The sequence below is a fragment of the Pygoscelis adeliae genome, unplaced genomic scaffold, assembly GCF_000699105.1.
Source record: "Pygoscelis adeliae isolate BGI_AS28 unplaced genomic scaffold, ASM69910v1 Scaffold27, whole genome shotgun sequence".
Lineage (NCBI taxonomy): Eukaryota > Metazoa > Chordata > Aves > Sphenisciformes > Spheniscidae > Pygoscelis > Pygoscelis adeliae.
In genome coordinates this window covers 10,039,862-10,053,802 of record NW_008825410.1, presented here as the reverse complement: position 1 = coordinate 10,053,802, position 13,941 = coordinate 10,039,862, and the positions used below count along the sequence as shown (strand labels likewise).

The window sequence follows — 13,941 nt, the reverse complement described above, 5'->3', positions numbered from 1 at the left end:
TGGAAATTGGCAGACTTACACCATGAGTATTATTCAAGCTTTTCATTGCAAAAACTGGCATATTGGAATAACATCAAAAGTAAAGCCACCTACTTATGACCTTAGCACTCAATAAAAGAAAAACAGTGCAGAAATGAGCTCCCTATTATTAGGAAAGACTTGTCTCATAGTAGCACCCAATCTGAGCAGACACTGTTCTGATCTAAATCGGGAGGCTGTACAACATCGTTTTATGATTATGTCCTGTGACAGAAGTATGCACATTTTACTGGTTGATGCTAATGGGGGAATGGTGAGCCCTAGCAAATTCTACTAAAATCACATTTGGCACACAGCAGGGAGACTACATTCCCAACATGCTAGCCACTGTATTCATACATGAAAACACAGACCCGACCTAACCCTTCTTCATTTGTGCCTTCAGTGTCCACTTCCCTACCAAAGCATCCTCTTTGTGACCTTCTTTTGATTAAGAACCTGCAACTCGATCATTCCTCAAGCTAGTCTCTGGGCCAAAAACTGCTCACGCTGTTAACCTTGCAGATCTAAACAGGCTGCAACACTTTGAATTATTTCCTAACATTGTTTTAATCTCATTCCTGTTCCATGCTGTTTGCTGCAAAAAGTGGCCTCTCCTTCCTTGCCTCTCTGTCCAATGGTATGAAGGCAGTCCCTCATAAATCACTCAACTCCACGTTTTTACTAGATCTGGAGGCAACAGGTCCTAATGGTTTAAGGTTTTCCTTTAGCACCTTAAGCTTCACTTTGAGAAGAAGCCGCCATTCTTGTCAAAGATACTACAAAGAAGTAGCCACTTCCCAGGCAACAATGGTGGGGTCATAACTCAGCTCCTCTGTAATTGCTGTTATCTTTGGCACTGTCACATTTCTTTTTTTCCTTCTTTCGGGTTGTGTTTGTGTAATGGTACATAACCAGACAGGATAACTTCAGACAGATCAGCTGAAATGCATACAAAAAGCTAAAAAAAAATACACATAATTCCTTCATACTCCATAATGACAAAAGACAACAGGGAAAGAACAAGATTAAAACAAAGTCATTCTGATAGTCCAAATGGCAAATGTCACAACGCATACAGAGGTGCATAACCACATGCAACCATATTGCAAGTATGGTGGCATCCCCACTAGGACTGTGAAGGGAGATCAGAGAGCTTCTCCCAGGTTTAATTACTTAGTATGGATAGAAAACATAAAGATATTTAATAGAAAATGTTACTAGCAGGCCATAAGGACACAAGTGGTTCATCTGATGACTTCACAAGAGATGTTTCAGAACCTTTTTCAAACAACGTCAATATTCAGAATTCCTCATAGACTATCAACTGACCTCAAAACCAGACTTTTAAATGAAAAGACCACAGAGGCAATATTGTTTCCTTGGGTGAGCTGTTGACAGAAAAGCATGCTTGGGAACTTCTGCTCAGTGATGAAGGCTCAAATTAAATCTAGAACTAAAAACAGGTTCTGACCAATATGATTCAAATAAATAGGAAACAAAGTTGAAATGAAGAGCCAAAAATTTACAATTTTCAGCAGCATTTTATGTTGAAAGGTGTTATGTTATGATGAAGCATGACTTCCTTTTCATAAATCCATGCTGCCTATTCCCAATCACCTTCTCGTCCTTCATATGTTTGGAAACGATTTCCAGGATTATTTGCTCCATCACCTTCCCAGGGTTCAAAGTGGAGTTGACCAGCCTGTAGTTCACTGAATCCTCCTTCTCGCCCTTCCTGAAGATAGGAGTGACAATAGCTTTCTTACAGCCCTCAGGAACCTCTCCTGATCTCCAAGACCTTTTGAAGATTACAAAGAGTGGACTTGCAATGGCATTGGCAAGCTCCCTCAGCACTCCTGGGTGTATCCCATCAGGTCCTATGGATGTGTGTATGTCCAGTTCGTTTAAATGTTCCCTAACCTGATCCTCCTCTACCGAGGGTAAGTTTTCCTTTCTCCAGACTTCTCCACTGGTCTCAGGGACCTGGGATTCCTGAAGGCCAGTCTTATAAGTAAAGACCATTGCAAAGAAGACACTGAGTACCTCAGCCTTTTCCATGTCCTTTGTCACCACATCCCCTGTCTATGTATTGTCTTAATGCTGTGTTTTAATGATGAAACAGATTGCCAAGACAATGGCCACTGGAAAACTAGTTTCCCAAACACTTAGGAAAACACACACTGCAGATGCAAATCTTTAACTGAAATAGGGCATATCCAAAAGCTAACCAAATGGCCCTTTACAACTCCAGAAAGATAAAAAACTTAGTATCCAGAAGACCACGTATATGAACTACCTGGGAGATGAAAAATCTGTCGCGTTTAATATAAAACTAAGAGGCATGGAGTAAAAGGGGGATAAAACCCAGTGAATCTATACTGTAAAATAAGCAAAAGAGGCAATATAAATGGAAAATTAAAGGAATCGAAGTCCAGTGGCTTTTGCAGTAAAGTCACCATGAGGACTAAAGACAAAGAAAAGGCCTTTTTAGGCATATAAGGAACAAAATCAAAATCGTAAATCAGATACAGAATCATTACAAGGTACATACCGATAATAAAACAGCAAACAGCAACCTAAAAAAAGCAGAATGTTCACTACATCTGTGAGAGATATAATCTTTTTTAAACAAAAAGTTTTAATACAGCTTCTTTCTTTAAGAAATCAGAGAACTTTCGTATTACAGGAGATTGGGCAGGATGGTGTGGCAGTGTACTCTAGCTTCTCTTAGTCTACGATTCTGATTGCCTTTCTCCATGGCCCCCAGTAGAGCAGGCGACCATGGGCTGCCCTCCACATGCTCCTGACAGTTCAGTGTGGCACGAGGCCAATGATTCTAATCAAATCTCATGCTTCGGGGCTTCAGCTGGTTTCGTGAAAGGGATGCACAGGAACATTTGTTTTCCTGATGCACAATTGGCCAGATGTATTTAGAGAGGGGAACTAGTCTTCTTTGGAGCCTCAGGGATTTGTGCAGCTATACACAATCTGGTACAGTATGCTGGTGAGGAAAGTCCTCCTTCTTAGATGCTGCCTTCCTTACATATTAGATTTCAAACTAACTGCCACTTTGGAGACCCAAAAAGGACTTTTTTTCCTGTATGACTGGTAAAACCCTGGAGATTTTTCTCCTTGTTATATGACATGGTTTTCCTGTTAAGATTATCTGGGTTACTGGCAACATCTTTGCTGATGGGACAGAATATTTAAAATACCTAAGGACCAGAATACTTTAGTAGAAATGAGTCATTGGCTCCAACTTTCAGGTAAAAATGAACGGGTTTAGTATACACTGGTGAGACCAGAGGGTTTCTAATAACCTCAAGGGATGACTATTTTGTGACCCATGAAAAAAACAAGAGGAAGTCTTTGCTGGCTAGAAAGGGTTATTTGCTTGCTTCATGTGTCTCTGGCACACGACACCAGCTTTCTGTGTCAAGCTTCTTTAATGTTTAAGCCATCAGTGACATCTTTATGTGAATTAGTAGGAGAAAATATTTGAAAGACCAAGTGAACAGCTTATCCTGGATACAGCATTTGGCAACATGATTTCTTTTTGTTGTTACTGGACAGCACAAAGGTTTTCATTCACACATGGCCTATAAATAAGTTTTTAAAGACTAAGCCTTCAACAAAGAATTAAACATTCAGCAATGAAAATGCTCCACAGCTCAAGTCAATACAATCCATCTTATCCCTGCTAACCCTGGTTTGAAAAATTTGGAATTATTACTTTCGGTTCAAAGCAGTTTGACAAGCTGCTCACGAAGAAAGCCTTCTTCAAAGTCTTTTCCTTTTATTGGCTTCTGTCATAGTCCCCTAGTAAATGCTTTTTACAAACAACATGTGAATGTCATGCTATATGGTATGCAGAAATGACAACACAATGATAGTCTGGTTTTGATCTGAATCAGTGAAGCAGACAGCTTTATTATGGATGCATGCTAGAATGGCTAAGGCAAATACAAGTCTTGCTATGATTCATTGCCTAAAGTAAGCTAAGGGCAGAAAGAAAATTATTTTATTTTTGAATACTTTCAAATTAAATTATTTTAATTAATTGTTTCATTTTTGCAGAATGATTCAGACAGCATTTATGGCTAATGCCGGGCAAGAAGAAAGAGACGCAATAGGATATTCTGACTACTCCAGAATAAGTAATCTACAAAAGTTTGGAAAACTACTCAAGGTCATGCTGAGCTCCTCTTCAATGTCAGCAGGACATGTGAGGCTGGGAACTGTGATATATATTAAAAGGGACAGAGATTAAAATGTCCTTCCCCAAAATGCCCCAACACTCAAACTTGAATCACTCACAACTGACTTCTCAACCTATTCACTGAGCACAAGGTGGCTCTAGACTCTCAATCCATTGCAGCCCAACCTGTGCTGCGTGCATTTGCAGCACAGTGCTGTGAGCCTTCTCTCCTTCTGCAATGCCATGTGCCACACAAGGCTTGCTAGACTGATCTGTGATCAGTCAACAAACTGCATCTATCAAGCCTGTTTGTGGTAGGGAGAGGTCATAGCACTGTGTTACAGCAAGGAAACACAAGAATTGGTGAGGTGTCACGATGAAAGGCTGAAGCTCAGTGCTGTGGTTCCCTCTCCAACCTCTGACCCAAGATTTCAGACGCATTCCTCACAAGACCAGCAGAAAGCTCCTTCATGAGGCAGAAAACCAGGAGAGGTAAGCAATTAAGCAGATGGAACTATTAAGATGGAGTCTTACCATGGACTCATTAATTACTTTGAGATTGTCCCTATTACTTTGGACATACTGTCCAGTGTAACTGATTTTACTACTCTCACTTTGTCATTATAGCAGTTGCTGGCTCATCGACGCTTCAGAAACTCAACCTGTTTAGTACAGTCACAGACTTTTGAATATTTTGGTCTGTATTTCTGTATCAGAATAGGCAAGAATATCATGCAATAAAACATAAAAAAAATACCTACGCAGTCTAACTTATATTGATAAATTGTTAGCTATCACTAATAGCGGTAAAGCATTACTAACATTCCATAATTCGTAAGGAAGAAGTAGCACACCACTACTGAGTCACAACACAGAATGTTGGCAGAATTATTATCTTTCTAGAGGAAAAAAACTCCAAGAAATTTAATTTATGAACTCAACTGAATTATGAAATGAACTTAATACATTCATTTAGTATTACCTAAATGAAATTATGTATGCATTTTGAAGTAAAAACAGAGTTGATACAGAAATACACTACCAAAAAGAGTGTCTTACAATTGGCTTGTTTCACCAAATTGCAATTTTGAATAATAAGAAGGCCATCCAGAAGTGCCAGCATTATGATTTCCTTGGCTCTTAACTTTGTATGACTTCAAATATCTTTAAAAGAAGAATGATCATTCTCACCGTAACAAAATAATAACCCCATCACATTCCAAACACAAAAGCTGACCTCTGTCTACCTGCAGTTTCCAAACTACATGGAAGAAATAGTTCAAGTATTAAACAAAGTAATGTCAGTTTTCAGTATGTCTAAATAAAGCAATACAGTACCTCCCCCCAATCCATTTTTTCCCCAATGAGTCATACTCGGGTTAAATCTCTAGTTGTGTCAGGCTACTATATATCCACGATAAAACTGTGCTAGCTACATGCAAAGTATGATATCTGAAACTGCATTTGGAATGCAAAGACAATATTCACACACAACTTTGAAATCCAACACTTCTAACATTTGAAACAAAAGCAGAAAAATGCAAACTAAGCATGTTTGAAGTACAAAAATAATCTTACCTTCACTATATATTCCATTAATGTTACAATACGTTTTAATTATGCAATCTCTTTATCCACAGTACTAAAGGAACCCTTGAAGTCATTATTCTATTAACTGCATGCAGAACAGCTTGGGATTTTCCACCATCTGCCAGCAGCAGTGAGATTGCATTACCTTCTTTCCATGTCTTCCACTGGAACCTGCTTTACCTATAAAAAACCTTAGATCCTTCCTATGTATTGCTTATCTAATGATGGAGAGTTTTAGATACCATTAATGAAATGCCTAAGAAGAAACTGAAAAAGGACAGTGCCAATCCTTTTCAATATCCCCTTTCCCACAGTGACAGTACTAGGCAAACTGGGGGGCATCATGGGATCTCTTGTAGTTAGAAATAGGCTTGAATTCCAAAGATTTAATAAGTCCTCCAACGTTTTATTTTCTTTATGGGAACATGAATATTTCTAATAGCCATCAAGATGTCTGACTCTTTTTTTTTTCCCAATGACCTTTCATGGTAATAAGATCAACAGTCTAATTACATGTGGTAGGAAAGTATGTTTTCATTTGATGCATAGAAGGACATGGCCTTCAGCAAGGAACAGTGCTGCTGGAAAACTATGCATTTGCCTAAGTGGTGGAGTACAATTTATACTTACACTTTTTCTGGACATTTCCAAGGCAACAGCTGCTCATCCTGAGATATTTCTAGTCTGTGACAGCAGGCTTCAGCAGTCCCAGAGAAGCATGAGCTACCTGTGCTCTTGTTCAAGACTATCAGCCTACAAGGTCAACCCTCAAAAACGTAGCTGAAGAGGATTTTTCCGTCAGGATTACAGTCTCTGCTTTTTAGCTAAAAGAATCACTTGCCACATTACTGTAGATGTTTCAAAACTTTTAGTGGAAAAATGGTTCTTTCCTCCATGACTCTCCACTCGTCAGCAACCTATCTAGTTTGCCAATAGGGAGTTGTGTCCTCTAGGATCCTCTTCTTTCAATAACATATAAGCGTGAAAAGCTCTGGCTTTCAAGCTCCCAGGCTCACTGCAATGGCAGGGGATTTCAGAAACACGTCAAATCTTTCAAAATGAATTGTCACTTGGACTTTTTCAGACCAAAGTTAAAATAATAACAATAATTATACAGCTAAGTTTCTTTTCTTCCATTTTGGAATAGCACATTATTTGACATCTCAGAATTTCCAAACGGGAATTGTGTCTTAGACTAACATTATTTAATACATGAAAGGCCCTGTGCAGCATCCCGATTTCAAGAAAAGAAATTGAATCGAGAGGGACTATTCAAAGAAGCAAGTATTTGTCAGCATAAGCAGATATTATACACTCAGCTCCCTATGAAATTGTTTACACATTGTAAGATGCAGATGAATATATGAATTTTTATTACAGATGAGGTGTGCTATGTGTGTGAGTGACTTCAGGCCAGTTTTTTAACTGATGAAACAAGGTCAGACACTGAAAGATATTTAGGCAGTAAAAGCTGCAGATAAATTTGTCACAAGACTTTCAAAAGGTATCTAGCATTAAATTAATTTGGATTTACATGCTAGAAGTATTGAAAATTTTATTAGGTGCTTTTCTGCACCTTTAGTGGCTAAAATTTCTTTTGAAATGTGGCTCTTCAACATCAATCCACTGCATACAACCAGAAATCTGAGAAACAGATATAAAAGATTTCCTTCACAGAACACTAATAAGCAACTGTGAATATAATTAAGAATATTTATAAAACGGGAATTTGGTTCACACCTTGCTTGCCTCCAACTCTTTTTATACAATATATTATATAGCTGTCACCCTTTAAAGTGCTGCAGGGCATTTACTTTAATGTAAATGTATATTTTTCTATCAAATCTCTATCCTATACTGAAAACATAGCTGCTATGCTTGAATACAGTGCAGCTATTTATTATTTGTATTGATGCAGTAGAGGATGTTCCTCGCTTGGAGCGTAATTGCTGTGATTCTCAGGCATAACATCCCTTCCCAAAGGTTTTCCACCACAACAGCTTAACAGCTAATTCCCACAAATGTTCAGGCAGCAAAACTGCCTTCAAGTCAACCTTCTTCTCTTACAAGAAAAATATGGACTTTGTAATGTATCTAGAAGTTTAATGAATTCAGGGACTGAATTTGTGATCGTGGGATGTGCTTAGAGTAGATCCCCTTGGCTGCTACTCATTTTCTGTAGTAAAAAAGAATGATTTTGTTTATCTCTGCTGATCTAAATTATCATACTGGATGGACGTGAGGAGAGAGGATGCTTCCCCGCTAACAGTAGTTCAAACTTCTTGTGGCTTGGACAGTTTAAACTAAAACTTCTATCTGGCAGCTCCTTGATAAGCAACTGAGCTCCAGAAGCATTGGTGTGGAGATGCTATAAACTCATTTACTTGATCTGATCATTAATCTATCAACTGGGATTGGGTGTTTCTTAGATACGAGAATATTACTGGGATGATTAAGCAATATTACAGCAGAATTTTAATGGAAAGCAAAAATTTCACTCCTCAGAGCAATCTGGGTGAGGCACTGCCATGGTATTCTTTCAAAGTCTTTCTCGTCTCTTTAACTATCAATACCTCTATGAAAGGCAAACAGTTCAGACCGTTAACCTGGATTTTGGGAGAGCTTTTCTACAGACTTTCTGTGTCAAGCAACTCAGTCTCTCAAAGTTTCAGATTCCCAGCTGTTAACTGGGAATCATAGTAATTTACTTCCTCATAAGAGTGTTGTGAAGGTCATCCATTACAGACTGTGCAGTGTTCAGAAACCATGGTCACAGCATACATAAATGCCTATGACACAACAACCATAAGGCAATGTGTATAAATTGTGTCACAAAATGAAACTTCTGGAAAGTCAATACTGCTGTGCAAGAAAGGACTCACAGTAGTGGTACACTGTGTACCAAGTTCAGAGTACAAAAAGAACAAAGGAAAGAAAAGCCATTCTCAAAGGTGATTTAATTCAGTGGAGGTTAACTGGTTTTTCACTTATGACTCTTAAAAAGTTCCTAACTGTACTTAAAAAAAGAAGACAAAAAAAAGACACAAGTTCAAGTTATATGACCACACAACACATATAGACCGAGAACAGGTCCTTTTCTAGTATTGTGCTCCATAAGGCACTTCACAGGTCCATCTTTCAAATACAGGTTTTATGCACCTGTTTAAATGAAAACCACTGTAAAGAGTATCAGGGGAGGAGAGCATAGGGTTCTTCAGGAACATCTCATCATCAACCAGCAAGCAGGAGAACGGCGCAGACAAAATTATCTTGGGAAGGGCTCACTTCCTCTGTCAAGTGTGTTCAGTGGTTGAAGGAGTCCTTGATCTCTGCTCCCCTCTCCACAACGGAAAAGCTGTGTGCATGCTAGAAAGGGCTGTGTGATTTTCTGGGTTGGTTTTGCTTGTTTGTTTGGCCCCATGTAATAATTGGTTCAACCTAGAACAAAAATTTTGCTTCCACTGAGTATTTACTGGGAGAAAAAGACATTGTGCCTGTGTGTCTATCTCGTTCTGTAGCCTGCAGGTTCACAGGCTTATACAGTAAAAAGATGGCTATGAGTTTGAGTCCCTGATCCAATAAATATTTATGTACAACAGTCTGTAGCAGTGTCAACATCAGAGAGATTTTGATCAACTCACATTCCTGGCTAAAAAATACTCTTGGAATCTGATTAATGTGGGTTTAAATCCTCTTAAGTAGAAGACACAAATCTCCCAAATCCCAGCTGAATACCTTAAACATCAGCCTGAAGGGTGAATGATGTGTCTTCCATGATGTGATTACATATAAATTTTTCCCATTTGAAACTATTTATTATTGGTTTCAGATTGGTTTTGGGGGGAAAAAGAAAAAAAAAAAGGAAGAGAAAATTTCTATCTATTCCTAAGTTAAGGTGTAGTTCCTGTATTTCTTGGAGAGGAAGGACTGTAGATTTTATTCTTACATGCCCCTCTTCAACCCACATAAAAGCGTGTGTATGTATGTTGGTTTCTTGTGCACATTCTCATCTGTGCTTTGGCATCACCAGTTTTCCCACAAGATTTTAAGATTATTTTTCAATTACAGCCTTAGCAGTAAATTGCAGTAACTGGGGAATAAAGAATTCAGGTCCTCATCCCTACAGCTTGTATGTTTTGACATCTGCATAAGTGAATTAATTTTCAGAAGCATCGATCTTCCACAGCTCTAATTGCCTTCAGCACCTTAAAAAATTAGTATCCACAACACATTAAAAACCTGTGGGCAAAAATATTGATTTTGCCTCACATTAAACTTCCAGATTATCAGAAAATACTAGTAAGTGTATGGCAGATAATTTAGGAAGTCTGGAGGCTTTTCAATAGAAGATTTTATCTGAGGAATAAAATAATGAACATAAATACATGAATTTTCAGAAGAATTAGTAACCCTAATAATTGTGGGGGGTTTGTGTGTGAAGGAACGTGAGTTGCATAAATACAATCTAATGGCAGGAAGACACTACATTAATGGGAGTTAAAATCCCATGATTAGTTCAAACAATTGTTATATATCAGTTGAATAAATTTCATTAACAAAATAGGAGGGTAAAGGAAAAATTAAGATTTTCCATCTGCTGAATGGAATCATCATATTTACAATTGGCTGCTATGCTGTAAAGTAGTGACCAATAGTGACCACATTAGAAGATGGTGTGCTACCAGAGGATAATAGTTCATAATAACAAGCATTGCAAATTTTTATACCCCCCTTATATAAAACAAGAGTCAATACACTTTTAAGGTAAATCACTGTGGTATCGCTGATAAATAACAGGTTGCATCCACTTACCTGTGTCTCTGCTTTTGCCTTCTGGTGGTAAAACCAAATGACAGCATTCAAGAATAACTTTAGGCCTAACAGACTTGAACAGACCCTTTTCATTTAATGCCAAGTCCTAGGTTTAGACTTGCCAAAAGTAATCTGTTAGTCTTCCCAGACTTTGGAAAGTGGGGATTACCTATATAGTATCTCCCCCTCCACTGCCTTCAGGTACTATCTCTTGTTTTGTTTCAAATCAAACTAATGAACTATATGCGACTGAGATGGAGCTCTCCCGTTCTTCACAGTATCTTGTAAATTCTAAGTCCTCTCATATACAACATGAAGCTTTTGCCTATCAGCTCCTAATTTCACTGAACCAGCGCACGGTCCTGGAGGAAGTAAACACCAACCTTATTTTGAACCCTATTAACCTGCTTTGCCACTTCACTTACTGTGTCTGCCCCAAAGCATTTGGCACTTACTACCACCATACTATAACTTCTACTCATTAACCATGCTACCTAAACAGCATTAGCAAAATGCCTGGAAAACTCAAAGTTGTAAAAACACGAAGTCTGTAAATATTTTATTTCTATCAAGTTAAAAAGTAACTTTGGCTATCCAAGTGATTTTTAATGAAGAACTCAAAAACTTAATAAAAATTTAATATCATCCATCTTTTCTGATTTGTTTACTCTCTTTTATTTTCCATATTTCAGATGTACAACACTGGTTGTCTATATAAGTAAACATAACATACCAAAATCCACAAGCTTGACTCCTCCTTCAGTGGTCAAAAGGATATTATTTCCCTTAATATCGCGGTGGATAGTTTTGTTTTCATGCAAATGCTGAAGTCCCTGGAAGGTGAGATGTAAACATGAACTTTTTACTAACAGCTCTGTTCTCTGTATTACATTTGCAGAAACAAAAAGGTACCAGAAAAGTATGAAAAAACTTAAAACAGATTTTTTTTTTAATCCAAAAACACAGAGATGTCATTCTTACTGGAAAAACACTTGGCACACCATGAGGAATAGATATTTTTTAATTGCCCCACTTTATGTCAAATAGAAATTTTAAGATAAAAGCAGAAAAAAAGCACTATAAATCTACATTATACATTATACCTTTAGAGTATAAACTCAAAGAAAACTGCTAAGGCCTAAATTCCACTGCAGAAAGTCAAGTTCTGGTTAAAAGAAAATTAAAAATAAAGACACTTGATCCTGATTAGCCAAAAAAAAATTTCTTGTAGCAGTGTTTGAATTCAGTAGATCTGTTGATCGTTTTGCTATAAAAATATTTTGGATCCAGACATAAGAAGTTGAACAGTATTTTGGGTATATTTCTGCTATTTCTCAAAAGAAAAGCGATTTTGATGCAGAACTCTATTTACTAAGGAAAGGAATCAATAATCAGAAATAAATTTTCATTCTCTTAATAATGAAACAAACAGATGAATTGTTCTTTACCTTGTTTGTTCAAAAAGAACCGTCTGAATTACACATTACTTTGATTTCATTAAACACTGCTATAATATAAGATAGTGTGCCATGTTAGTGGGGACATGATCCTCATTCATTCAAAGAAAAAAATATGAGCTGAATATTGACTGTCCTTTCACTGAGAGCTTATCTTACCATCAGAGCTTCGCGTAAAATGTAAGCAATTATAAGTTCATTCATCCTTTCACCTCTCTTCAGAAATCCTTTCACAAGATCAGTCACAGATCCACCATTGCACAGCTGCAAAACATCAGGGGAATATAAAAAGGAATTAGGAGTGTTGCAGTAGCCACCTGGTTTTAGTTTTCAGTAGTTTTCATATTTGTAGCCAAATGAGCTCCTATTAAACTGGCAAACCACAAATTTGTCCTTATGTCTACCATTTATATAAACAACATACACAGCAACTTTTGCCAATTTTTTTTCACTACTTTCTGCATTTAATTCCTCTTGCCCAAATACAAGTACAGCAGCCTACCTCTTTGCTTTCCTATATATGTGATTACTTTTCACCGAAACAGAAGTAGCTTATAGTGCAATAAATTTGCTGTGAAGGCATGTTCTGTGGGGCACGCTAATTGCTTCTTATATTCATCATGTGCAACTCACCAGCAATGCAGATTATTACAGCATCAATTCTCAGGTACAAAAGCTACATACAACATAAAATGGATTTAAGGCATTAGAAGACAGGCGGCAGAGAAATTCCCCCAACAAGAAAATCTTCCAAGGGGAAAGGGGAAAGCTGCTCTCTTTGCCAAGCAGCACATAATTCCTAGTGTAGAAGGATGTTATACAGAAGGGGTGGGCGTCATGGAAGATGATGAAAGCACTGTGGAAAGAAAGGTCTCCTCTCCCACTGAAACAAGGTGGGCCACGGGTGTAAGACTAATTATAGCCCTTGTAGCATCAACCCTGTCAGCTTCTCGTCCGAGATGCAGAGCCGCAATCTACTCTGGACAATCCTTTCTCCTGTCTAAGGTCCAGTGAGACTCCCGCAAACCTCTCCCGTGTACACAGGAAGCAGAGGTTTGGCCTTGCTCTCTAAAAAGATTAGCAAGCACGCATTACCAGCAGATAGACCTGCAATATTTCATATGCTCATTTGTATCACTTACAATTTTTCCGCAGGAAGAAGCAACAATGTAACTTTAATGACTAACTCCGTGGCAGTTACATACCCGCAAAGAGGAAATCATTACTTAAGCCCTTAAACTATCCATAATGCACGTAACAATACTCATTGATTGAAGAGCCGTTGCCTTTGTAAAGGAGTAGCTGCTTCCAATAAAACAGTGAAACGAATTGTAAGTTTTATACTGTATCATCCAGTAGCTTTTCATAGGAAAATAAATACCCACATAAGACATTTTACCAATGTAGCACAAAACAGTAATTCCTTTTGGCTACAGATTTTGAAGTCTATTCAAACCGAGGGCATAATTTATCAATAAAACCTTTCAACTACAGAACTCTAGACATCAGATACTTTTGTAAATGATTTTTTTAATCTGTTCTTCTATACCTCTACATTTTTTTCTGTGCTGCAATTACAAAAAGACTTGCACCTTATAGTATAAAACATTTTATAGCCCTTTATACCCAAACATAACAATAATTTTCTGACTACCTTTGGAACCCCTGGGTTGCATTGAACTTGCACCACATGAATGCCTACACAAATACTATTCAATACATAAGTCTTGTTGCAAGATGTGTCCCCCAACAGGTCAATGAAGGCTCCGGTCTGATAGATGCTGAATTCTATGGCAACAAACTTGGAACTCACTTAATCTCACACTTCAGTGGGACAATATGCATGCTTAGAGAGGGAAGAAC

The 13,941-nt window shown here is 37.8% G+C and overlaps 1 protein-coding gene across 1 annotated transcript in view; it reads right to left on the bottom strand.

Moving 5' to 3' along the window:
• The window catches only part of LOC103922478 (myosin-IIIa-like), a gene marked incomplete at its 3' end in the record, with an annotated part of 59,229 nt that overhangs the window by 8,652 nt on the left and 36,636 nt on the right, over positions 1 to 13,941 (bottom strand). Inside the window, exons 4-5 of the mRNA XM_009330619.1 lie at positions 12,238 to 12,342; positions 11,355 to 11,454 (exon numbers count right to left, since the gene is read on the bottom strand). Of these exons, the coding sequence (XP_009328894.1) occupies positions 11,355 to 11,454; positions 12,238 to 12,342 (205 nt within the window). The remainder of the gene's footprint in view (positions 1 to 11,354; positions 11,455 to 12,237; positions 12,343 to 13,941) is intronic.